The sequence below is a fragment of the Aptenodytes patagonicus genome, chromosome 10 (genome assembly GCF_965638725.1).
Source record: "Aptenodytes patagonicus chromosome 10, bAptPat1.pri.cur, whole genome shotgun sequence".
Taxonomy (NCBI): Eukaryota; Metazoa; Chordata; class Aves; order Sphenisciformes; family Spheniscidae; genus Aptenodytes; species Aptenodytes patagonicus.
Genome location: NC_134958.1, coordinates 3,331,647 through 3,358,118, shown reverse-complemented (window position 1 = coordinate 3,358,118; position 26,472 = coordinate 3,331,647). Strand labels below are relative to the sequence as shown.

Here is a 26,472-nt window from a genome sequence, read left to right as displayed (position 1 = left end):
AAACCACTAGCCATCTGTGAAATGTAGTGAAATGTCTGGGTAATCACATTGGAGAGCTACTTCTTTTTATATTTTGGTTTGGTTAGCAGTCTCACCTGACTTAGTACAATTGTTTCCCCTTTTTGCTTTAAGTTTAATAAAGTTTAGCGTCCTCATCTGAAGATGCATCCTGTGTAAAAAGGAACTTTTAAGTATTTCAGAGGGACTGGTAAAATGCTATAAGGAAGCAATATGTTGAAGTTAATTTTGTTTAGTTAGCAATACACTTGAGCTGTTTTTCTGTTTTCTACCCTGAAGTGGAAATGGGGCCTTGTTGTCTACTGAAATGTATCGGTTGTGCTGAGGATTGCTTGTATTATGCTTGCAGAATGATTTTGAAACACCTGTATTAAGGTTTTTAAGTTTTCAGTTGCTATTCTGGTGAGTTAGTGCGCATATATATATATATATAGTGTCTACAGAACAAAATGCAAAATTTAGAAACAGAGGTTTACCCTAAATTCTTTTTGCTGAGACGAGTTTCTTGGAAGCATTAAAAAAACCTTCCACAAACCAAACAAACCTGTAGGTACAGATTAAATTGCACAAGAAAAGAGTGTCTAAGGTATAATGCATGTAAAAGATTTCTGAAATGCAGTTCTGATTCCTTTAAATAACAGACACTATCAAAGTTCTGTAGGCGGAAAAAAGAAATTAACTTTCAAATACATCTATATATGTGTATGATTACAGGATATGCTGTATCTTTATTTTACCAGGTAAGCTTTAGGTAAGCTAAATGTGTTATGAGCTGTACAGAAAAAGGTAGTTAAATATATCAGCCAATTGCTCTGTCATAGCAATAGTTAATCATTACCTGTATAAGAGACTGGGCAACAGGAAAGGAAACATTAAAGTTGTCCTTCTAGTTTGGGCATCTCTGAGTTGTTTGAACCTAGCAAAAGCAAGCAGAATAATTCAAATGAAATTTGCCTAAACTTGTCAAATTACATGATAACAGAATGTTGTGTGTTGTATACACATACAAAACCTGAAAGATGTATAATCCTATTTTTACTGGAAAGATTTCAATAAATCAAATTTTATCCAAAATACTTGGATGGAAAAGTAAGGTAGGGATTATCTTCGCAAATTGACAAGAAATACTTTGCTACGGCAGCCTTCCTGATGGGAGTCATTCGGCTCCTGCTTTGGTCAGTTATATCTCCTTTTTTTTAATACTTGATGTGAAAGACTGTTCTCTCATAATACTAACAATGAATGATGATATAATACAACATCACGAAAATCATTGTAATGAGACCATTCTGCAAGTGACTCACCATTAAGGAATGATTTTTGTATTTCCACATCAATCTCCCAAAATAATACAGGGAAAGAGCAGACAGCCAGATAGGAAAGACGTTTAAAATAGGGAATCTTGTCCCAAGCTGAATCACAAATAAAATGTTTTGACTATTTTCTGAGCTAGTACTAGAGTGGTTTATAATTAGTATCTTGGCTAAAGTTCACTTGTTGTGTTGCTGGGAGATAGTGGCCAGCAGATCAGGAATAGTTGTTTGAAAGTTTTCAGTGCTTCGTTAAGAATACCGTATTTGTAAAGCACTCATCCTAGTTTTACTGTTGAACTTTCTATGGATGAGACAGCCTTGGTGTGTTCCTTTCAGTGTTTATGCCATCGAGTTTTGTAGGCCAGGCCACAACTGAATCTATTCTTACGCAGATATTTTTGCCTGGCAATCTTGAAATAGCATGAAAAAACCCTCTTACTTTTCAGGGAGGGATTTGAGTGTCAGTATTTCTGTCATTTGTTACATGATCACTGTACATAAGCACTTGACAACTTTTTGTTTTAATGAAAAGTGTTTATCCCCATGGTGCTGTGTGTTGAGGAGGATGCCTTGGAGTTTTGTGGAGGGTAGGTACGTGAGTCCCCTGGCAGCTGAGGGATGTGCCTGAGGTCAGAGAGGAAGCTCTGGGTGGAGCAGGGTGTTTGATTTGTGTTGCACAAGTTCGGTGCTGCTGCTGCATCTGCACCACAGCTTTTCCTCTGAATGTAACTTCAGGAACTGAAGAAGAGTTAATGTAGAGGGAAGGAATGTTCACCTACTACCTAATGATCAAGAAATGCATTTAATTAATATTAAGGTGACTGTTCCACTGTAACGCAGACCTTGTTGCACAGCAGGTAGTGATACTTCTGTATCGGTGCTTATAGAATCATAGAATAGTTTGGGTTGGAAGGGACCTCTAAAGGCCATCTAGTCCAACCCCCCTGCCGTGGGCAGGGACATCTTCAACTACATCAGGTTGCTCAGAGCCCCGTCCAACCTGACCTGGAATGTTTCCAGGGATGGGGCATCCACCACCTCTCTGGGCAACCTGTGCCAGTGCTTCACCACCCTCAGCATAAAAAATTTCTTCCTTCTATCTAGTCTCAATCTACCCCCCTTTAGTTTAAAGCCGTTCCCCCTTGTCCAGTCGCAACAGGCCCTGCTAAAAAGTCTGCCGCCATCTTTTTAATAAGCCCCCTTTAAGTACTGATAGGCTGCAATAAGGTCTCCCCGGAGCCTTCTCTTCTCCAGGCTGAACAACCCCAACTCTCTCAGCCTTTCTTCATGGGAGAGGTGTTCCAGCCCCCTGATCATTTTCGTGGCCGCCTTCTTGACCTGCTCCAACAGGTCCGTGTCTTTCTTGTGCTGAGGGCTCCAGAGCTGGACGCAGTGCTCCGGGGGGGGTCTCACCAGAGCAGAGTAGAGGGGCAGAATCCCCTCCCTCGACCTGCTGGCCATGCTTCTTTTGATGCAGCCCAGGATACGATTGGCCTTCTGGGCTGTGAGCACACATTGCTGGCTCATGTCCAGCTTTTCACCCAGCAGTACCCCCAAGTCCTTCTCGGCAGGGCTGCTCTCAATCCCTTCATCCCCCAGCCTGTATTGGTACCAGGGGTTGCCCTGACCCAGGTGCAGGACCTCGCACTTGGCCTTGTTAAACCTCATGAGGTTCACACGGACCCACTTCTCGAGCTTGTCCAGGTCCCTCTGGATGGCATCCCATCTCTCTGGCGTGTCGACCGCACCACTCAGCTTGGTGTCATCTGCAAACTTGCTGTCAGAACAGTCATTAACAACCGCTTTTTTTAACAGGAATAGTGTATCTTGTCACTTGCGAAGACATACTTTTTCCCCCCCTGCCACTCTAGCTCCACTTTTATCCTTTTATTTATTTTTTTAGATGTTTTGTTTTCCTGTTTTGATTGCTGCTAAAGCTTCAGGTCTCTTATGCTACAATTTTATCTGTAAATGACTGATGTTCTTACTAAATAAGCATATCAAAGCAGAGACTCATTTTGTTGGAAGGGACACTTCTGCTTTCCCAGCATGCTTTGGAAAGTCCAAAGGCAGAGAAGCTTCTCAAGAAATGGTTAAAAATAATCATGGACTCTATACTTCACGATTTTTGCTTTTTTCCCCATTTTGTATCTTTTTTTTTTTGAGTTCTCAGTTCAATTATAAACAAACTTTGGCCTTGGTCACTGTGTTTTGCAGAATGTCCTGCCATCAAAGTTGTTGAGGATGTAACTTTGATCTCAAGTTAACACTTGCAGACATCCTGCAGACAAGGGTCTCCTGTCCTAAACAATGTTTCACTTATAAACCCAGGAGGAAGCTTTCTAAAGTTCATTTTTAGTGAGGTGCACAGTATTTGGAAAAAGTGAGTGATGTTTCAATAGAAATTATTTGATGAACTGATGTTTACAGGAAATGGCTAATGGTGAAATTTGAGCTAATACTGCATAAAATCTCATGAAAGAAGTATGAATTAGCAAATTTTATAACAGAAGGATAAAAATAAAAATGGAGGCACACGCTTTGTCTCTAATAACACTTTTTGTAGGAGAAGTTTGATTCCACTTGTACAAGTCACCCGAATAGCTGTTATAGAATGACTGCCTTCACAATTACTTAGTTTGGGTGTCACATTTGGAGTTGAAAAGAATGCACTGAGCAAAATTTCTGGCTTAATTTTTGAAATTGGCTGGGAATTCTAATTACAACTATAAGTAATATGTATTGAAAATATTTCTATATTACAAAAATATATTGCATCAGTCATTGGTAGTTATGATGTTTTAATAGTGAATATAATACTTGCATGTAAGTTAGGGAGCTTTACATTCTCAACTGTTTTTTTCTCTCCTCTTTCTAAGAGTACATGACAGCAAAATACTTAAATACCGGTTGGTTTTCAGCTTGGTTGGTGAATTACAGTGTAACTCATGGTCTTAGTAATTTACTTGATGATGATTCTACCTTTTGCTCAGTAATTAAACTTTCTTGTATGTAGTGTGTCAGACTAACTAAACAAAGATCCAATACTCTGTATGAGTGGGTCTTGACCTCGGTGTTGCTCAAACCAATGTTTGAGCTAGGAATTTTTCTAGTTCAGTCTGATACATTAAAGCACCTATTAATCAAGTAAAAGTAGCTTTTCTTACTGCCTGGGACAACTGTATTTTCAAAACATTTTTGGACTTGCCCCTCCCAACTCCTCCACCCCCATGCTGTTAAACAAATACGGGATCTGATCCCATGTTTTATTTAAAAAAATAAATTTTGGGGGCTTTTTTAATAAGTTTGTAGATTCAGATATTGAACAGTAAGGCTGAAATGTCTCTGGATGGATTGTGGGTTTGACACGGAGCAAGGACATGGATTGAGAAGCATGTGGTAGGCATGGGACTACTTGCCGTCGTACTTTCAGAGCTCCCATTGTTTAACTGATTCTGCTCACGTGGATGTTGTACAGGTAGTGGCAAGGATAGAAGACTGTCCTCAGCACGTCAAACCTTCAGGCTCTCCTTTTTGTAAAATAAGAGCATGTACTCTTAAAGGTTATATGTTGACTCTGGAATTGTTTCTTAGACAAATGGAAGGAAAAGTTTCTGGAGTCCTTGCCCTCTTTAGAGAGAATTTTCTTGGAAATCAGTATTCTATGAGCTACTAATGTGAGACAAGTATAATTAAGCTGAATTCTTTGTACAAAAAGATGCTTTGTGGCTGAATGTAACTTCTAATGGAATACAGAATTTAAGGGTACTTTGAATCCACAGTTGTCTCATTGAATAGAACATTTTTCATTGTTTAACTATAAGATCCAGCTAATCCATACAAGACCAAAAGTGTGGGTAAAAATGCCTTATAAACTGTTGAGGATACCCTCAGGATCGGGAGAGATATTTTTCTTTGAAAGTTTAAAAACAGTTTAAAACCTATTTCTAAGCAGTCTTTAATTCCCTCTTCATGGCAAAATTTAATCATATTCTTAACGCTTTAAAATATGTTAAAATTGTGCCAATGGAATGTGTGTGGGGGGTTCTTCTGTGATACACCATCTATTTTAGCAGTAAACCTATGGTTTACTGCTGAAAAATCTTTTTTATAATTGCCTAGGAACATGGTCAATTTTGTAGAGCAGACCAGGCATTACTACATCTTCCATATGTTGGTTTCACTTATGAAAGCCTACACAACTGTTCTCCACCTACAGTGCTAACTGGATTTCTTTCTGTGCTCAGACTAGTATATTCTCTGCAAGATCTGAACTTCAGTCCCTTTTAAATTAATTAGCATTTGTATTGCACTTTGAAAATGTAAAGGTTAATGCAAATGCTAAATGTTAGTGATCTGCATTACAGCCTGTGTGGATTGGAAGGATGTAACAAGCACTTGCCAACTGTTTTCCACCTCTTTCAGTTTACTGCAGAAATCCTGTAGTCTTGTCATCCATTTGTGTGCTATTTGTGATAATTGCCATGCAACTTTATGAATCTAAGTGTTCCCAAACAATTTATGATTGTATTTAATGAAGACATTGTTTCTTTTCTCTTTAAGAATGTCAAGCTGTCAGCTGAAGTAGAACCGTTTATTCCTCAGAAGAAGGGTCCAGAAACACTAATGATCCCAATGGCGCTTCCTAATGACAGCGGAGGAATTAATGGCATGGAACCAACTCCTATCCCTAGCTACCTGATCACTTGCTATCCATTTGTACAGGAAAACCAATCTAATAGGTAATATGTGGTTGTGGTCTTCATGGAAGATGATCTATTTTTAAATGAGTTGAAACTTCTGGTAGACTTCAGAGGAGTCAGTGACTGTTGGCTGTATATTCATTTTGTTCACTGTATTTAATCTTCCGACCCTTCACGGGTGAGGATGAAATTTCTCTGTCCCCAGTCTTTTTTTACTTACTTCCTTCCCTCTGCTTTTCTCTATTCACATTCTTTGCCACTTTTCTTTCCCTGGCTATCGAGGTTTGCTACAAATCCCTCACAAAGTCACCTGCTGTGCTCTTGCATCTTCCAGGGCAGTCAAGAGGTCTGTGTCTGAATCTCTGATGCTGAAGCAAGGCTCCAGGTGTCCAGCTTGGATCCTGCCATGGCAAAACAATATGCAGCTGACACTTGTATTGAGTGTAGCTGTTTCCAGTTTTCTTTGCATAACTAGTTATAATACATTGAGTTCAGGAACTCTTTATTCTAGCCCAAATGTGTTGTTTACTGAATGTGCAACTTCAATCTTGATTATTTTGTATTGAAGGCATAAATAATTATTGCTGTTTGGTTTTGAAAAATGTACCCAATGTTTGCTTAGGACATCACTTTAGTGCTGCTGCACTTGAATAGGTAAGAACAAAAATAATCCTTTAGCAACTGCCTGCTGCAGATCTGTAAAATTATCCTGAATCTTTACTCTTCCTATTCTCTTTCTCTAGTATTTGGGCCTCTGCGTTTTCCATGTAGATGGTCTTCTGGTCTCTTGGGGGTTTGAGGAGAAAGAGTATTGGGTTCATAGTTTCCAAGGGGGTCTTTTTGTAGTGTGCTGTATCACAAATAAACACAGGAAGAAGTCTCCGTGCTTGGTTTCAGGAGTAAGTTTGTAAACGCCTGTTTTCATGTGTGCTTCTTAAGGCCTGCATTTTCATAGGAATTTTGAACAAAGGTAAGCTGGCAACTTAATATACTGAAGTACTTGGCCCTGAGTTAGCTAATGAATGTCACTGTTCCATGTGTCTGCTAGCTTACCTTGTGTGAGCTAGCACACACGTGTGTTTTCTGAAACAATGAAATTGTAATGGGTCCGAAGTATTTGTCAAAGGAAATGCCTATATTTTATTTCTAAGTTAAATATTAGAAATTTAGTAAGTTTCTACAAATGCCAAGATCAACAAAGATATTTATTTTGCACTTGAATGTAATTTGAGCTTGTGAAGTATTTAATTGGCATCTCTAAGAAGTCCTAATGAATTTAAGTTCAGTTATTAAAAGCTAGGAGCTCATGAAACAAATGAGTTGCGGTTATTTGGTTGGTTGTTGGGTTTTTTTAAGGGGGTGGTAGAGGTCTGAATTTCCTTGAGAGGGGAAAATCATACTGAGCAGTTGTCTTTTCTTTTGAATTTTACAGACAGTTTCCGTTATACAACAACGACATCAGATGGCAGCAACCCAACCCAAATCCTGCAGGACCATACCTTGCTTATCCTATAATATCTGCGCAGCCGCCTGTTTCTACAGAATATACGTATTATCAGCTGATGCCAGCACCGTGTGCTCAGGTCATGGGTTTCTATCATCCTTTCCCTACCCCCTATTCTGCACCCTTTCAAGCAGCGAATGCTGTTAATACAGTTACTACAGAATGCACTGAGCGTCCCAACCCATCGGGCCAGGTCTTTCCATTATCCAGTCAGCGGAGCAGAAGCAGTAACAGGGGACCAGTCGTACAAAAAGTAAGTCTGTTTTTTAATAGGATAAGTAGAACTGTCTAAAGAAAATATCTCTGCATGGGAAGCATGCATCTCATTTGAGCAAGAACAGGTATGTCAGTAGTATCAATGGAAGGAAAGGTGGGCAGAAAAGGTGTTAATCAGAGACTAGCAAAACTCTTGTCTACAGAGACATTTTGTGGTAAAATACTTAGTGAGTTTATAAAGCCTGCAAGTATAACATGGGAAACTGCCTTCCACTGCCTCTCTGCTGGTTGGGTCTGAGCTTAGAATTACTTCACTAGAGAACAAAGGAAGTATACCCATACTTCCACATCATAATGAACCGTTCATGTGGAAAATACTGTGAAGGGGTTAATAAATCAAATATTTTAATGACTATTTCCCTTAATCTCTTGTCTTTAAACATGTGGCTTCTGTAGAGAGCATTAGAACTTTTAATTGATTACAACTATGAAGTCAAATCCTATGACTTACGTGTATGTGTGGCTAATCTTTTAAAACAGCAACAGCAGTTACAGACACACATAAAAAATAAACGTCCTCCAGTGAAAAATGTCGCCACTCAAAAGGAGACTAGTTCATCAGGTCCTGAGAACAGATCAAAGATTGTTTTGTTGGTTGATGCATCACAGCAAACAGGTAATTTCTTTCTTGTGTTCTGGGTGTATGAAATAACTAGAACTACATGTCGGTCGCCATCTTTCCTAAAAGAAGGTGGACTTTGCCACTGTCAAAGCCAGACTCTTCTTGAAGGAGTTGGTTATTATTAATAGTTGGACCTAGACATAATTTTTTTTAAATTCAATGCTGTTTTTAATTTTATTGAAAGGAAATTGTTGTCATGTGCAAAGACTTCGGCTTTTTCCGTTTGTTTTTGACGTGTAGGTTTTTCATGTCTCTTAACAATTCCTGCACAAGTAATTATATTTTTATTGTGTCTTGCAGACTTTCCTTCAGATATAGCTAATAAGTCACTTTCTGAGAGCGCCTCTACAATGCTTTGGAAATCAAAAGGCAGGCGCAGAAGAGCTTCTCACCCTGCTGCAGAGTCCTCTAGTGAACAGGGCGCAAGCGAAGCAGACATTGACAGTGACAGTGGCTATTGTAGTCCTAAGCATGGCAATAACCAGGCTGCAGCCATGACTTCAAGAAATACAGATTCTTGTGCAATGAATGTATGTAAACATAACTGAATAGCTTAACTCTCTTTATATCCTACAGACTAATAAAAATTACTAAAAAATTTTGTTTTCTCCTTTTCAGGTTGTAGAACCATCAATAAATACAAGTAAGTATTGTCTTAGCTGGTGAGCTATTTAAAGTTCAGCTGGGTCGCTTTTGTATTTTCGCTTTCCATTTTGCTGGGAACCATTTCTCGATCTACTTCCAGCATGCTACTCTAACTGATCAGATACTTCTGAAGATGTGTCTTTACTGTGATTTCCTCCACCTCCACCCCTGTTACTTGTTGAATGAACAAGTGTATTAAGTAGCTATCACTAATGACTTACCAACAGCTGCCTTTCTTTAAAGAATTAAAAAAGCCAGAGACTCCAATGGAGGCATTCAGACAAAGCTGTGCTTCTGTTGTATCTTATCCTCAAGCTTCCTTACCCTGTTTGTCTGCAGTTCATACCTGTGTAGTAATAGAGCCAAAGAGTTCTCATGCTCTGTTTGAGAAGTACTGACGCTTTTTTGGAAGCTTTAAAGAAGTCCCGTAACAGGAACAAATATTTTGATTAGTGTGGTAGTAGTGGGTAATGCTAGTGGCTGTTATTTATGACTGGACTGACATTGTTATGGATGGAAATCTCAGGTTCACTTTGTCTGACTGCTTCCTGATGATCAGTTGTTGGCAATTTGAATGTGTGTCACTTGACTTTTCCATAAACGCAATTCTGCTAACTTCGAGAAATAGCTACAGAAGTAACTGTTGTCAGATGAGAATTAGACTCTCTGAAGACTCTATTTGTATCAAAATTGTGTTCCTGGCTCTGGTGGCAAGTGTATCCTTATGATGCATTCTGTCATACTAATTCATTTTTTTCATAGATGGCACTTCTCTTTCAGCTGGTGTAAGTTGGACTAATGTAAATTCCCAGGCAACTCAAAAAAAACCTTGGATTGAAAAAACTCAGACATTTTCTAGAGGTGGAAGACAAGCTGAGCAAAGAAATAATTCACAGGTATGTTGTTAATGCTTCTAAATTCAAGTATTCTGTTTCTTGTAATATATGAAAATAAGGAATTAGAAATGGATTATAAAATTAACATAGAATAGTTAATGAAAACAGTGAATGAAAAGTGTAGAAACTCAACCTAAAAGTCCAGTTGCACATTTCTACCTTGTATGTTTCTTGAGCTAGCACTATATCATATACCTATACTAAAAAAAAGAAGTTCAGTGTACTTGGCAATCTTCTGCATATAGCCTGTTCTTCATATGTGTCTACCTAGGAAGATCATTACATATATAAAGTAACTTATGAAATGAAGACAGTGTGGGTGTAGAAAAGTTAGTTCAGTTTTTGACCCATTCACACTTTAGAAGAAAAAAAATCTCAAACTCTCTAAAGAAAGATTTTGATGTGATGGTGAACTAGAATCCTGTGTTCTCACTCCTGTTGTCTTTGAAGTGTTCTTTCTTAAATTTATATTAGCATACCATATTATTTAGCATTTTTATTATTAATAAATGAATTAAAATTGTTTTATGCTAAAACTTGAAGAATGTTTCTGTGAAACTTCCTTCAAGTGGGACAGGATTTCTGTAATTAGTATGTGAGAAGGTGGCCTTCCTAATTTTGATAGTCTAATTTTATTGAGGAGGGGGACAGAGAAGGCTGAAACATCTGCCTTTGCTTAAACATAGGTTTTGCTTGAATTCAGTTATTGCAGACAAGGATAGCTGAGCTTCAAGTGGGAGCTTTATCATAGACATGCCTGTATGCACAAATATATGTAAGCTAGCTTGCCCTGTTTAGTTTTTTAGATGGAATTGTTAATTTGTCTTGAATCTTCCCATTTGGTATCTGTGGGTTTATCACATAAAGAAGCTCGTTGATGCTTGTATCTGGCAGTGTAGCAGTTCTGAATCTTTTTATAAACTGTAGTCAAATCGGAGGCTTTTAGAAGCCACTATTTGTGATTTATGGCATTGGGAGAGTAGGAAGAAACAGATTTCCTTTCACCCAGTCACAGTTTAGACTCTAAATCTGGCAGTTATTTTAGATACTTAAAAACAAAGCTGGCACAAAGAGTTTTATATGAGGTTTCCTCAGCCAAATTCACTGTGCCTCAAAGCAGAATTGTCCCAGAAACTATTATTTTCCTTTGAAACTAAATTTGTACTAGGTCTGCAGGAAATTTTCTTGAGAAATACATTAGTATGAGAGATCCAGAATTTCAGATTCAAATCATGCTTTGCTTTCAGCCAACCGGTCTTGCACATAGGTTTCTACCAACCTTTCTTGTAATAAACAGAAGGATGTTTATACCACTATACTGATGTCTCTGGTCCTTAGAGAACTCTGTGCCTGTGCATTGTCATAAAACATGTTGAAAAGGCAATAATTGCATGCAGAATAATTATGTAGTGGGAGAAAGTTCTTTTGATCACGGTTACAGACAGTTCCTCAGGATTCATGTCTGAGTTACATAGTCACCAGCAACTCTTGTGTTTTTCTTCATGTTTGGCCAAAAGGACGCTATTTTTTTAAATTAGAAATTTAGAGATGAATGTACAGAGATACTCTATTTAGCTTGGGGGGGGAATAATCTGATACTATCTGTAGAATATGTTTGTGCAGGTTTAAAAAAAAAAAAAAAACAAAACCAAAAAAACCCCAACCAAACAAACCACCAAAAAAAAGCCAACCCTCCCCCCCAAAAAAACCCAACCAAAGCACAGCTTATTAAATCTAATTCTGTAAAAACTCTACCTTCTTAGTTGCTAATTAGCAGACATGAGAATGCCTTACATGTGTGTGCACACACATCTTGAAAAATTGAAATTGCAAAACGCCAATCACGTTCATTATTTTCAGTCCGGTTTCAGACGCAGAGACCACAGCACATCTTCAGAAAGAAGGCAGAATTTGCAGAAACGACATGAAAAACCTCTAACTACAAGCCAGTCAAGTAGAACAGAGCAGAGTCCGGAACCTTTGTATTTTGAGGTAGTGTTGTATGAAAACTGTTTCTGCATTATAGTGATGCAAGATGTACATGGAATAAGTGATGTTCTCTACAGGGAGAAGTTGCGAAACTTTCTGACTCCAAGAGGTGTACAACACAGTGCGCTAATTTAATTATTATATGATGCTTTCATTGTGTATGTACAAAGACTTGTATTTGGGTGATGTGGAAAGTGCAAGAATTTAGAACTATCTGTGACTGACAAATTAAATAAGCACCTTTCAAGTAACTTTTTCTGTTCACTTGTGAATAAAAATTACTGTGTTCTCTGCTTTATTCCCCCTCCCCCTAATTGTAACTGGATTTCTTTAGTATAAAACATGAATAAATCATTCTTTTTTTGAAAAAGGTTATTCGGATACAGAAATGCTTTGTTAATTTTTCATCATTTTTCTATTTGTGTCACTTTTAAGCCCTTCTAGCTTATGTGGGGCATCAAGATTCAATATGTTCTTCTGGCTTCAGCCGTTTCAGTTGATGCTTTTCATGTGACTTTTGGTTCCATTCTCTTCATTCTTAATTTGTGTATTGCTTAGGATGAAGACGAATTTCCAGAGCTAAATAGTGACAATGGCAGCAGCAAAAGTAGTAACATCCAGCAAAAGATTTCACCCAAAGTAGTAAGTAATTACTTTGTTTTGCAAAGCATTTTTAAGTTAAGTTGTTTTGAGGCAACTTAATTTGTGTAATTTTTTATGAATCTCTGCTACAGTACTTATGTGGTAATTGTGATGTTCTTAGGGTATTTGCGTTACCAGTTTTGGATGCTAATTAAAATAAGTGGTGCAGGGAACCCATCTTAAAAAAAGACTGCTGGATTTTTATCTGCTAATGAGATTGTATCTTAGTTTCGCTCGTTAACATATGATAGACACTTAGAATCATAGAATATCCCAAGTTGGAAGGGACCCATAAGGATCATCAAGTCCAACTCCCAACTGAAATGAAAATAAACTAAACTTTATCTGCTTTAAGGCTGTAGAAACAGTTGTTGGAAAGATGCTCTTTTAATACCTGATCTACTTAAATATTTTGTTGCAGAACTGTACATACAGACTACTTAATCTATTGGGCTGCTTTCCAGGAAAGTCAAGTCCTACATGAAATCTTTGTGGGGGGTAAAAAACCCACTCCCTTATTTAGTAATCAGACTGGAAAACCTTCTGAAGGCATAATTGGAGATAAATATAATAGTTTTCCCATACAAAAGTGAAATATACATAAGTTTCTAGTTTTATTAATTTATGTGTCATCTAGCTGTACTTAATGGGGATGTCATACTGCTGACCAAAGCAATGGTTCATTTGGTTTCTGGAGTGCCACATTTCCTATGGTCTTGAGAGAAAGGTCTTTAATTGTGTTTTTTTGCATTTTGTTTAAAATCCTAGTTGGATGACTTACCAGAGAATTCTCCAATCAATATAGTCCAAACTCCAATTCCCATTACAACCTCTGTACCAAAGCGTGCAAAAAGTCAGAAGAAGAAGGCCTTGGCAGCAGCACTTGCAACAGCTCAAGAGTATTCGGAGATAAGCATGGAACAGAAAAAACTTCAAGTGTGTAGCGCCGTGCCACCCCTGTCCCCCGTGCCAGTAGTTGGTGAAGAGGAGTATCAGTTAGCTGTTGCTCCTCTTTATTCTATAATAGCAAGAATCTCTTTGTAAAGAATGTTTTGCAGGCACTGTTTCTGTGTATTTATCAGCGTGTGATGTTCGTGTTACAGGAGGCTTTATCAAAAGCGGCTGGAAAGAAGAGCAAGACCCCTGTTCAGTTAGATTTGGGCGACATGTTAGCAGCTCTTGAAAAGCAGCAGCAAGCAATGAAAGCTCGTCAGATCACCAACACCAGGCCCCTCTCATACACAGGTATTTCTAATCTGCTTGACTATTGCTAAATGCATTTTGTTGTAATATAAATGTGATCAATCTGAGCATCTTAAATATGCTTTTTTTTTCTGTCAAGTTTTAGTTTTTGAATATAAACATAATAAATACCTGGGAAGACCTTCTTAATGCGTTTCTCGAAGAATTCACCTGTGCTATCTTCCTCTGAGCTGCAGTATGCAATGGTGAAAGTCCATGTAGAACTGAGGACAAACTTCTCTTAAAAGACCTGCCATTCAAAACTCAGGATTCATGTCTTGAGAGTAATTCAGTGCTGAAATGAATATGTGAAAAGAACTGTATTAGGTCAAACCAAACATCTACTACAGATATTAGAGAATTCTCTTTGAAAGCAGCTTAGAGAGGATAACTGTGACTATGATACAGAGGGATACCTCTCCAGGATACTCTTCCTGCCTCTACTGATTATAGTTCAGGGCCTTCTCACCCAAGGCTTTCTCAAACCGAATTTGTTTCTTAAACTGTCCATCACTTCTATCACATGCATTTATTGTCCATAAGGTCCAATAGCAGCGAATTCTAACCTTACTACATGCTGTGTGGAGAAGCTCTTCCTTCTTCTGTGGTTTTTTTGGGGTGGGGGTCAGGGGGTTTTTTTGTCCCACTTATAATTTTGTTAGCTTTCGTAGCCTTCGTATTACAAAGAGACTAAGCAATCTTTCCCTACTCTCCTTCTCTATGATTCTTAGAGGTCTGTCATCTCTCTTCTAGTCTGAAGAGTCCTAGCCTATTTAGTTATTCCATTGTGGAAGCATGTCTTTTCCAATAATCTATATCGCTTTCTCTGTACCTTCTTGTAGTTCTACTGTAGCTTTCTGAAAATAAGGAAGATCAGACATGCACAGAATATTAAGTTGTTGTTTTTTTGTAGTGCTTTTTTGTTCTCTATTTCTTTATCAACACTAACATTAAATTAGCTTTTTTAATACTTGCTGCGGAATACAGAATTGACACTTCTGTAGTTATCCATTATACCTCATGAATCTCATTCCTGAGCAGTAGTATGTAGCCTAGAGTCCATCGTTATGCACATAGTTACATTTTCCTTCTTGTGTGTTGCTTCATTTACCTGCTTTGAGTTTCAGCTGTGTTCAAACATTAATTCAAGTTGGCAAGGTTATATCAAACAAAGCTAAGCAAAGAACAGTTGGCATTTCCATTGGAGACCACATTTGTTTTATTCTCTTTCTTGCAGAAGAGATCCTTCTACATCTACGTAACTACATGCTGTACTCTCTCCTCTGTTTTGTCTTGTCAACTAATCAAGTCTTTGACAACTAAAAATCAATCTTTGGATAAATATTTGCAACTTATCTTACTATTATCATCTTACTAATAAAACTACATGTAGTCATTTGAGAGAGATCCCTTACCAGTATTAAAGTAATTCCTTTCCTGGAATCCATGGCTTCCTAAAACATGAGGCTAAGTTGAAGAAAGCTTAAAACCATCTGGAAGCAACAATATCTGATGACGTAATTTTCCTGTCATTATGAACTGCTTTTTTCCAAGGAAGGAAAATGTACTTTGAGAATTCATCAGTGGAAATTCTGAAAACAGTGTTGGAATAAAGCTGTCTTTTGGTGAAACTAATATCTTTCTTGTATTTAGTTGGCAGCGCTGCTCCCTTTCATACCAAAGAATCTGCCAACAGAAAGTCCTTAACAAAGGGACAGCCATCTATGGGTTGCCTTAATCCTTTGGATTCAACTGCCCCAAAAGTGAAAAGAGGAAAAGAAAGAGAGATTGCAAAACTGAAACGCCCTACAGCGCTTAAAAAGGTAAACATGTCAACCCTGGAGTGCCTTGACCCACAATCATACTTCAAAAATAAAAAGTTATTTTCTTACTTGAGGACTAGTGACTGTGAGCATAGGGTAAGGGAGTCACGAGCTTCTGCCTCTAGTTCCTGTTACACTGATGTCCTGTCCTTTGGATCTAGGCATGTAATGTGACTTTTATACCCCCATAATTAGTTGAAGGTGATACAAATCTATCTCAATACGGGTTGCAAGGATTTCTTTAACTGTAAGCACTAGGACATATGGGAAAACTTGCATAGTTTTTTCATGTTGAATCCTAGTTTGTAGTGCAATATAGTATGCTAACCTTAAATTTTCCTACTCTTTTTGTAGAAATGGGTATAAACTTGAAGTAAAAACACGTATTTTAATTGAGTAAATTTAGAAATAAATGGTTGTATATCTCTATATACATGCACATATAAAGTAGGTATGTACACAGAGAATACAGTATGTATGGAAATCAGAAGGTAAAATACAAAAAAACCTAGCCCTAAAAAAGAAAGTGTGAAAGCCTTTTTAAAAAAAAAAAGTGTGAAAGTCACCTGTACTCATGCACCACATTTCTTGCCAAGATCACTTTATGATACGGGCAGTTAGAATCTGGTAAAGCTGTGTTTGTACAAAGGTTGGCTGTGGCTAAGTTGCTTTTTTTTTTTTTCCCCTCCTCCTCCCCAGCAATCTTTTTTTTCTGACTTATCCATGATCCACAGCTACCTGTTCAGAAAAGCTTTCTAAACTCTCTGTTGTCAGTGCCTTTATCTTGTTGTTATTACTTATCGCAGTAATACCGATATATCCATGGCTGCTTACCTTTGCACTTTCCTTTCTTTTATAGACAGGATTCTGTCTGTTGTGGTGTTTCACAAAGATGACTAGTATTCTTGCATAAGGTTTTTTTTTTTTTACTGGGGTGGGGATGGGGAATTGCTAATGAGTGAATGTTATATATTAGAAAAGCTGTGAATAAGTACTTAATACTTAAACTGTTGAAAGCACTATTTATGTAGAAGTATGAGAGTATTGAGTATACCATCTGTAAAATGCTGGAATGAAATACTGTCTGTGATTAAAGAGGAAACTGAAATTATTTCAGGGTTTTCTATCCTGGCATGAGTAGGAAGGTTCAAAACAACTTGGTTAACTTTATTTTGTGTTATGTTCAGTCAAATGGACATTTTTCTTTACAGGTATCTCTAATTTTCAGATGCTGATAGCTGTTGGTTTTGTTCCTAGATTATTTTGAAAGAGAGAGAAGAGAAGAAAGGCCGTTTATCAGCTGACCATAGCCTTTTGGGATCTGAGGAACAGAAAGAGGTTCATATAAACTTGACTGCTGATCAGTCTCAGGAGCTGGCCTCTCAAGAAGGTTGGTCTCTCTCTCTCTAGTACCCCTTCCCTCCCCCCCTAATTGTACTAATCTGCTTGTTTTAATATTTTGTCTTTCTCTTTTTATGCAACACAACTTATTGATGCATCTTTTAACTTTCTTTAACATTATGAAATACTAGAAATTGGAACCCTCTTCTTCTAAAACATCTTGTCTGTCCCTCACTTGTGGAAGGCTCAGGCAGTATGGGTTCTTAGTACATCTCCATGCAGCCTTTTAATTCATTTCTCTTGAGTGGATGTTCACAACACATGTCAGAGTTGATAGCATTTTTGATAAGGGGACAAAATGTGACCTGTTGTCGACCATGCCATGTTGATCACAATGCTTTTTAGTGATGAACGTACTGAAAGTTTTCCGCATATAGAAGTTGCAAACTGTAAATAAGGTTTTCCAGTTTGTTAAACACTCTTGTCAATCAACTGCAATGTCTGGACTGTTGATTTGCAGCAACAGCTCTGAGCAACTGGGAAACTCCAAAGAATTTTCAATGTCTTGATGTGCTGGGGGGTGGGGGGGAGGTGTCTATCAAGATTCCAGATATATTGCTTCAGAACTTTTCTTCTGAACAACCTGTCTGACTTCACCTGACTGAAGATAAGTGTGAAAATCTTAAATGTTCTAGGAATAAGTTAGTTAAATATTTTTTTATATATATATAAAAAAATAGTAAAGGATTATTGGGAGAAGTTGTAGCATTTAGGCAGGTTTTCCCTTCTGCTCTATCCATTTCCCAAACTAAGCTCTAGAAATTTTTTTAATGAATATTCAAATATTGCTTATTTACCCAACCCGTGCTGAGTGTTGGGTATGTGCTTGTTTTGTCCTCCCACCCCTCCAGGGAAGAATACTGTTTTAGTGTTTTCAGAATGTAATTTGGAAAAAGCAAGGGAGTGATACATAAGAAGTGTGATGCTGCTCCTTTTATGTGAAAATGTCTTTGCATTTTATAATGTTTCAAAATTGTCTTTCAGAAACTGGACTAAGTATGCCTAGTGATACTTCACTTTCTCCAGCAAGTCAGAATTCTCCATACTGCATGACCCCAGTGTCACAAGGTTCACCTGCTAGTTCCGGAATAGGCAGTCCAATGGCATCTTCTGCAATAACCAAAATTCATAGCAAGAGATTCAGAGAGTAAGAGTTTTGCGTTATTAATAGAAATTCAAGGCTTGCACTTCAGTCACCCTCGTCTTTTCAATGTGGGTAGGTTTAGTAGACTTAGGAGGTCTTAACGAACATAAGCTACCCTTTCATCAGTAGAAGTTTCTGCAAGTATCTTTTTTTTTCTTTTGCCATGGATGGATTGCTCTGTGTGTGTGTATATGTATGTACACGCATGCACTTTGGACTTTCTTTGGTTGCTGGCACAAATAAGCTAGGTGGAAGTATTCTTTAAAAAAATATATTTTTAAAGGAGGGCTACGTACACTTTGGATGGGAAAGGAAGGAATATTTGTGAATGCTGAAAATACTGTAATAGTCACTCTTAATATATTACTGCTTTTTTATTAATGTATCGTTAGGGTACTAAATTAAGGAAGAGAATAGTTGCTTGTGGCACCTATTGGAGTATTTCTTTGTATTTTTTAATATTCTTTTTGACCGTCTTCTTGAGGTAAGGGATGTTACTGGAAATAGAAATATTTTTAGGATGTATTTTTAACTTACAGTATACAGTCTGATTTCTAAATCCTTTTAATAACTTTAACAGTTTAACAACTGTTCTGAGGAAGTAAAATTATTTTTATTTGGTAAAAGAAAAGGCTCAGTGAAATAGTATTGATTACGTGCTATGCTAATATTTGATGTTTTTTGAATTGACAGATACTGTAACCAAGTTCTAAGTAAAGAAATAGATGAGTGTGTGACTCTCCTATTGCAAGAGCTTGTCAGCTTCCAGGAACGGATTTATCAAAAGGATCCCATGAGAGCTAAAGCAAGGAGAAGACTTGTTATGGGGTTGCGTGAGGTTACTAAGCATATGAAACTAAACAAGATCAAGTGTGTAATCATATCTCCCAACTGCGAAAAAATCCAATCAAAAGGTATAAATGATAAAAGAAGTGGTGCACTTAACTGTTTACAGTTTTCTCGTGCTGATTAGAAGTGCTGATTAGCAAGGTTAGAAGCATTTTTTAGTTACTGTGCGTGACGTAACACTTCCAGAATCAATTGTGTAATTGCCACTCCACATTCATTCTCTTCTACTCCATTCTGGAAGAAACTTGTTCAGGTGGGTTGAATAGCTTAAAGAAACATAGATATTATTACACATACAATAGGCTTCAATTTTATTCCATCCAGTCTTTGATACACCTAGAGTCCTGAGCTCTGGGTGCTCTTAAGGAGGATTCCTTAAGAGGAATGTGAATTGGTTAGTTAGCCAACCAACACATTTTGCCACAACCAGAAATGTAAACAGAGGCTTCCTGAGATACAAGAAGAGCAAAGCTCTGCTGAAGAAAAGAGCTGTGAAAAATTCTGGTTTAATTTGTGTGCAGGACTAACAGAGAATACAGAATGTAGCCTTGATCTATACTCACTCACTATACTTGAAATGTATAGCTTGTTATCCTGTAGGACACAGTAGCTGGTGATTGTGGGTATTGAAGTTTTACTGACTAATTACAGTTAGAATGGGATATAGAGTTGTATCATGCCATACTATGACTTTAACTGACTTAGATATGTATTTAAAATTGTTTTCTTCAAGGTGGACTGGATGAGGCTCTATATAACGTAATAGCCATGGCGCGGGAACAAGAAATTCCTTTTGTCTTTGCTCTTGGCCGTAAAGCTCTTGGCCGTTGCGTGAACAAGCTGGTTCCTGTTAGTGTAGTGGGTATCTTCAACTACTCAGGTGCTGAGGTGAGCAATTCGATTCACGTGAATGGTTGGAGTAAACAATTATTTTTCTCGTAGTTAAGAATTGATTTGGCATGGAGAGCACATCTAACTAATATGCATTTGACAGTGGCCCTGACCTGATCTATATTAGGGTGTATTTTTCTTTTGAAATTGAGTATTTTCAACATAGTCTCTCAGTTCTGTAACACTTTGGTCACAACATCTCTGTAGCTTTCAAGTAGACTTAAATGCCATCTGAAACTCTCTGGAAGGCTTAAGATTGTAAGAAAAACCATGTTAAGTAAGTACATCTCCTCAAAGTTGCATAAACATGGAGTGGTGTGTTTATTTTTATTTACTACAGAGAAGAACTAACTTTTAGTAGAAGTGAAGGTATTTGGTGTTAATGAGCTTAAGGCTCACTATGTGGTATACCTTTGACTAAAAGGAGTTATTTAAAGTGAAAATTATTAGTAAGAACTACTGATTATAAAAACTGCCTTCATACTTAGGACCTATTTAATAAGCTGGTATCACTGACTGAAGAGGCCAGAAAAGCATACAGAGATATGGTTGCTGCAATGGAACAGGAACAGGCCGAAGAAGCCTTGAAGAATGTCAAGAAGGCACCCCATCATATGGGTCATTCTCGTAACCCCTCTGCAGCAAGTGCTATCTCATTCTGTAGCGTTATTTCTGAACCCATATCTGAAGTGAATGAGAAAGAATATGGTAAGTGTGTTAAAATTTACTTTTGTAACTAGAAGCTGGAATTTTCCAAATGCTCCTTATTGCAAAATGTAGCTAAAAGTACAGTATTTCTTCATAATTTACAGTATTCTACAATTTTCAGGGATAAGAGGAAATTGGTTAGTCTTCAGGTACTTTTGTAAGTCACTTCTTTTTTCCCAAACTGTATCGAAAATAATAATTTTAATTTCTAATCCTCAGAAGTGTTACAGTTACCTAACTCACATCACTGGAAGTGGTTTCTCCAGTTTTACTGAACTGGTATAGAACTGGTACCAAACACAGAGTTGATTATACGATTGAGGAAGAACTAATGACAGAGGGTAGGAACTAAATTATTGAGGTCTCTGAAGATAGGACATGTAGATTAAATTTTGGAACTTGAGATGGCAATGAACGATTCTAGTGTGAGCAGAAGGCAAATTTGTTTATCCGGTTGCTTAAGCCCAGACGACAGAGGGGATAAAAGGGAGAGTGCTTGTTTGAAGTCAAGACTCCTCTTTTTTTTTTTTTTTTTAATTCACCGTAAGACTAAAAGAATACTATCTTGTTTTTAGTTAATTATTTTGTAGTGTCTCAAACTTCTTTCATTTGTTAAGGATTTTTCGAAAAACATTTAAACAGATGACTTAATACTGTGGCAATTTTCTGCTTTTAATTTATACTTGAGAGTAACCTCTTTGACTACACTCGCTGTTACATTTGGTGCTTCCTGCAGTTTACATGGGAAACTAAGTGCGCAAACTTTCAACTTCGGAGTGTCTGCTTTAGGATACTGTAAAAACCCAAAGTTAATCATAGCTCTTTCTGTTGTCTCTCCCTTTCCCTTCTTCCCCCTTTTTCTAATTGAAATTTTTCTAGCAAGCATAGAATAATATTAAAATTATTAGCTCCTATTGCTATTTAAACAATTCTGGGATATTCAGGTGAAATATTTCTATATAGAAAGAATTAATGTTTCCTACTTAAACTTCTCTTGAAACTTGTAGAAACAAACTGGAGAAATATGGTGGAAACATCTGATGGGTTAGAAACCTCTGAAAATGAGAGAGAATCCTCATGTAAGACTGCGGTACCAGAAAAAGCTGGTAATGGTCAAATTGAAAAAGCCACTCTTAATAAACAACCACCTCTGGCTACAACTGGCACTACCTCAGCAGCAAATCATGGAAAATCCACACCAGGTGACAAAGATGAGGTGAAACCAGATGACAATCTGGAATGGGCCTCACAGCAGAGTACAGAAACGGGATCACTGGATGGCAGCTGCCGAGATCTTTTGAATTCCTCCATGACCAGTACCACCAGTACTCTTGTACCAGGAATGCTAGAAGAGGAGGAGGAGGAGGAAGATGATGATGATGAGGATTATGCCCATGAACCAATTTCTGTAGAGGTTCAGCTTAATAGCAGAATTGAATCTTGGGTTTCGGAGACCCAGAGAACTATGGAGACTCTTCAGCTTGGGAAGACCCTTAGTGGTGCTGAAGAAGACAATGCAGAACAAAGTGAAGAGGAAGAAATAGAGACTTCTGAGCAGGCTGATCCAGTCACTGATGGTGAGGAATGGACAAATGATAAGCATGCAAGTAACACTCAACATAAACCCACCATCTGCAGTTCTTTGAATAAAGAACACACAGATTCCATCTATATGCCGTAAAAATAAGCAGGAACTCAGGAACTTTTTAGAAATTATATTAAAACTAATTGTTGTAAAGGTTGTAGCCATTATTTCATATGCTTCATCTCAACATTTTGCACTGTTAAACATTTAATATGTGTATTTAATTCACAACAATATTTTTGTAGCTGTCTGTTACTTGTTTGATTTAAAAACTAGCTTAGCTTTTAATCAGTGTCTATTTCCCAGAATAGAAACTGTGTGGAAAATTTGTCAGTAAGTATTCATTTGATCTTTTGTAAAAGGAAACATCTTGTAACTGACCAGTTTTAAGCAAAATTCTTTTAAGATGTGACTGTTTAGATCATTTTCAAACAGATAACCGACATTAAGACTGACAAATTACCAACGCTTTACCTTGGTGTTACGCCAGGCGCGTCAGTGTATTTGGCCGTGATTTTCTAGTTCTATCTAGAAGTAAAAGTAAAATTTTGGTTCTCTTTAAAGAAAAGCTAGAAAACCCCGTTTGCAGTCTTAATGAAAAGTAAGTAGTAGAGAAATCTATGCGTGATTCTTATGCTAAGACAGATGCAGCTTTTTAGTTGGTCTCAGTGAATGCACCGTTAAAAAGCTGCTGATAGTTGAGATGGTTACAATAAGCTATAACAACTTTGATTCCAGAAAAACTAAACCAGAGGGATATAATTAATGTTTTGGGGGTTTTTAGGAAATATTGCATTAAAAAAAAGGAAAGAAAACAAAAATTCCCCATGGTCTCCACAGTTGCTGTCTGCCAAACCACACTAAGTGAATCATTAACCATAATCCCTATCCAGGGCTTTTAGTAAACTGATGACTTCCTTTTTCTCCTGTCACTTACCTCAGGAATGCTGTTTTGCATATTGTCATCTACATAACATTGCAAAAAGCAAGAATAATCCTTTAACAGCAAGTGTGAATGATATGGTGGCTCAGTGAATCTACGTGTTCATCTGCATGCTTTGATCCTGGCCACCCTCGCGTTGAGTTCAGGATGTATCTTAACAATTCTTACTCAAATTGTGACCTCTTCTTGTCTGCTCTCACAGTTGTAGCAGCTTTAGGAGTTGACCTCTAGAGTAGAAAAGGAAGTAGTTATTCCAGGAAAGGAGGAAGTGCCCTGTAGTATGGGGAGGTATTTCAGTGGTTCAGAGGTAAAAGAAACAAAAATATGCCCTCCCTGAAACGTACATGTTGCTAGAGAATTGTTCCATGTTTTGTTCTGAATATTGAAGCGAAATCCTTTAACTGATGATGAATTCATTTCAGATTGAAGATGGAGTATGTGTCTAAACCTTGCATGTAAGGAGTCTGTTTTCCATCTTTGTCTCATATTGGCAAGGTATGTACTGAAACTGCCAGCAGCAGGAGCTTCACTACAAGAGTAGCCAAAGAGTAACTCACATGATTAACACTTTTATAGCACACGTATGTTTCTGTTAATTCCACTTCATTTTTCTTGATCACTTGTATCAAAATGCGTAAAAATCCTCTGGGTAGGCTGAAAAACACAAGAAATGGATAGCTTAGTTAGGTATTTAGTCCACACTTATTAATATGGGACCAACGCTTATAGTACTAGTGATGCTGGCATTTTAAGTTGCACTGGGAAAATAAGACTCCAGGTTTAGAAGTCATCTACCCCTGGGGTTTTCGGATGCTAATGAGAATAATAGAAACTGTGTGTATTATGTAAATAATGCTTTGATAGGTATAGGCATAGCAAATGCTATGTAGATAAGCAGTATAGAGAGCTGCTAGGACAACTGGCTGTTCTGTCACGTTCTTAGTTCCTTAATGTAATCTTCCTAGATGTTAGAACAGGCATTTTATAGGAAAACAAAGGCTAGGAATGATGCCTCCTGAATGTTAAACCTTTTACTGTACGTACGGCAGACTTCTACTGTCTGTGTGTTTTGAAAGAGTTTTTGCTTTAGGAAATGATAGGTGTTTGAACTGCTGACAAGCAAAACTTGCCCTTGGATGTGTAAGCACGTGTCTCGACGCCAGCTGAGATGAGTGTATACACTGAGGGCAAAACTTCACCAGAACATCAAAAAACAAAGGTGTTTGTAACTTTTCCTTTTGCTTTTTCAGTGCCAGTGATTCAAATAACTTTTGATCTTGAAGTATTAACATCAAAGGCGCATCTTTTTATATATGTCTTTTCTGAACTTGGACTGTCATTTTAAAATTTTCTGACATTTATATCAAAGAAGTCTTGTAATATTCAGCCCACTATTTAACTGCAATTTTCCTACAGGTTTAATAGAGTTCTTGAAGGTGATATAGCACTTCTAATATCTCTCAATTTGCCAGCAAATAAGGAACTAGTCTCTCTTTTGAAGTGTGGCAGATCACCCTTAGAGGAGCAAACTGAAACTGAGTAAAGGAAACTGGGTTTAGTGCTTCCTTTTTGATAAGCTGGGAATGAGCAATAACTGTGAGAATGAAATTGCAATTCCTTTGGGAGTGATCCATTTTGCATCTAAAATTAGGGAAGTTCCTTGCCACTTGAAGCACTTGAGGAGAGTATCTCACTGTGGTAACTTTGATTCTATTATCACCAGAATTTAGAAAGAAAGCATACAAATGTTTTACAATACCATGATTTTTTTAAAAAGTAGCTGAATTTCTATTTCGGTATAAAAGTATGCAGTTTATTATACAGGTTGTTACTGTCCCCAAGAAAAGATGTTTCTGTAGCTATAGGTGTATAGATATTTTTGTTGTGAAAATGATTATTCGGAAAACAAATCTACTTTTCTTAAGACATTCATTATAGAAATGATTGCACCACTTAACTTATCTGGTAAAAGCAAAAATAATGTATCTGTGGTAGGGGTAGGGATCTTTAAAACTGATAGAGGTGGCTATGTATACAACCTATTTATATAAATACTTTAAGTATCTCTGTCAATAATAGAACATGGATTACAAATACGTGAAAGGGAAAAATTCTGAATAACTTTTGTCCTTAGTTGGACCAAGTAACAATGGCCGAGTAAGGTTAAGGACCTGGTCCTGCTAACACACGCTTAAGGGCGTTAGTTCCACTGGCTTGAATCGGTGGCCTGTTTGTCTGCTTAAGTTGTGTGCAGGTAGTTGTAGGATTGGAGCTAAACAGTGACAGAGGGTATTGACCTGTGTTTTAAAAGTTCATTATAGAAAATGTTCAGTAATGCACTTGTTGGTGTTCTTCTGGTAAAGATAAGAGGTGTCTTTGTGTTCATTTGGGTGGGTGGGAGCTTACACAATGTGATTCTGTCCGGTTCTTTAACACAAGCTTAAATTTTAATAATGTTCCTTTAAATACGTATGTTAAAAAAAGTATTATTGTTTGAAAAGCTGCTGTTTGCTGAAACTGTCATTAAGTATTTCCTGTGAAGTTGTGCCAACTAATGAAACTATTGAGTTGAATTTCAATGGTAGCCATTTAAAAATTAGACATGACGATTTGTTAACAAAACAAAAAACAGCAGAAACAAGCCATAGAAACAAGTATTGTGGGTTTTCTACCCACCCTGCCACACACAAGGAAACATGAGAATGTCTAACCCGAAACTTCCTCGCCAATGAACGGTAACGCTGAAAGTAGAAACCCAGTTGGCACAGCCCACCTCCTAAATGTTCATAAATAGTTCATATATTTTACTTTTAAATAGATTCTAATAAGGAAAGCTGTTTAATCTTTAATGTCTTAAAATTTATAGTAACATTTAGGTTAAAGCAGTAGAAAAATCATTATGAAATACAATATGAAGGGTTTTGTTCCATTTCCTTTTTGCTGTATGAAGGATAATTGTTCTGTCTACCGTACTTTTTGGAGTAATAACAGCTTTTTTGCACTATGTAAATACTAGTGGGGATTCTTCCATAACTAATAAAAACGATTGTAGAAATTTATGGTGTTATTACAGTGATATGTTTGTTCACAACTACTTTACCCTGAGTTTATGTTTGCAAATGCTGCCCTGGCAGTACAGGAGATGGAGAAGGTCTGTGTTACACCCTACTTGGCCACAGGGTGGAGGAGCCGTGTGGTGGCTCCTGGCCTCTGGCTGGTGGTACCCTGGGCCCCAGCTCGGGGGTCACAGCCAGCGCGGGGAGCTGAGCCCCTCCGCT

At 37.5% G+C, this 26,472-nt stretch overlaps 1 protein-coding gene across 1 annotated transcript in view; it reads left to right on the top strand.

Annotated features, from left to right (window-relative positions):
• The window catches only part of SECISBP2L (SECIS binding protein 2 like), a 31,994-nt gene extending 5,728 nt beyond the window's left edge, over window positions 1-26,266 (top strand). The window contains exons 2-18 of the mRNA XM_076347814.1: window positions 5,895-6,073; window positions 7,467-7,791; window positions 8,295-8,430; window positions 8,737-8,966; window positions 9,055-9,079; window positions 9,862-9,977; window positions 11,838-11,969; window positions 12,525-12,608; window positions 13,377-13,544; window positions 13,712-13,853; window positions 15,504-15,673; window positions 16,931-17,063; window positions 18,059-18,221; window positions 18,912-19,132; window positions 19,801-19,955; window positions 20,447-20,666; window positions 21,674-26,266. Of these exons, the coding sequence (XP_076203929.1) occupies window positions 5,895-6,073; window positions 7,467-7,791; window positions 8,295-8,430; window positions 8,737-8,966; window positions 9,055-9,079; window positions 9,862-9,977; window positions 11,838-11,969; window positions 12,525-12,608; window positions 13,377-13,544; window positions 13,712-13,853; window positions 15,504-15,673; window positions 16,931-17,063; window positions 18,059-18,221; window positions 18,912-19,132; window positions 19,801-19,955; window positions 20,447-20,666; window positions 21,674-22,347 (3,273 nt within the window). The 3' untranslated portion in view covers window positions 22,348-26,266. The remainder of the gene's footprint in view (window positions 1-5,894; window positions 6,074-7,466; window positions 7,792-8,294; window positions 8,431-8,736; window positions 8,967-9,054; window positions 9,080-9,861; window positions 9,978-11,837; window positions 11,970-12,524; window positions 12,609-13,376; window positions 13,545-13,711; window positions 13,854-15,503; window positions 15,674-16,930; window positions 17,064-18,058; window positions 18,222-18,911; window positions 19,133-19,800; window positions 19,956-20,446; window positions 20,667-21,673) is intronic.
• The last annotated feature ends 206 nt before the right edge of the window (window positions 26,267-26,472 follow it).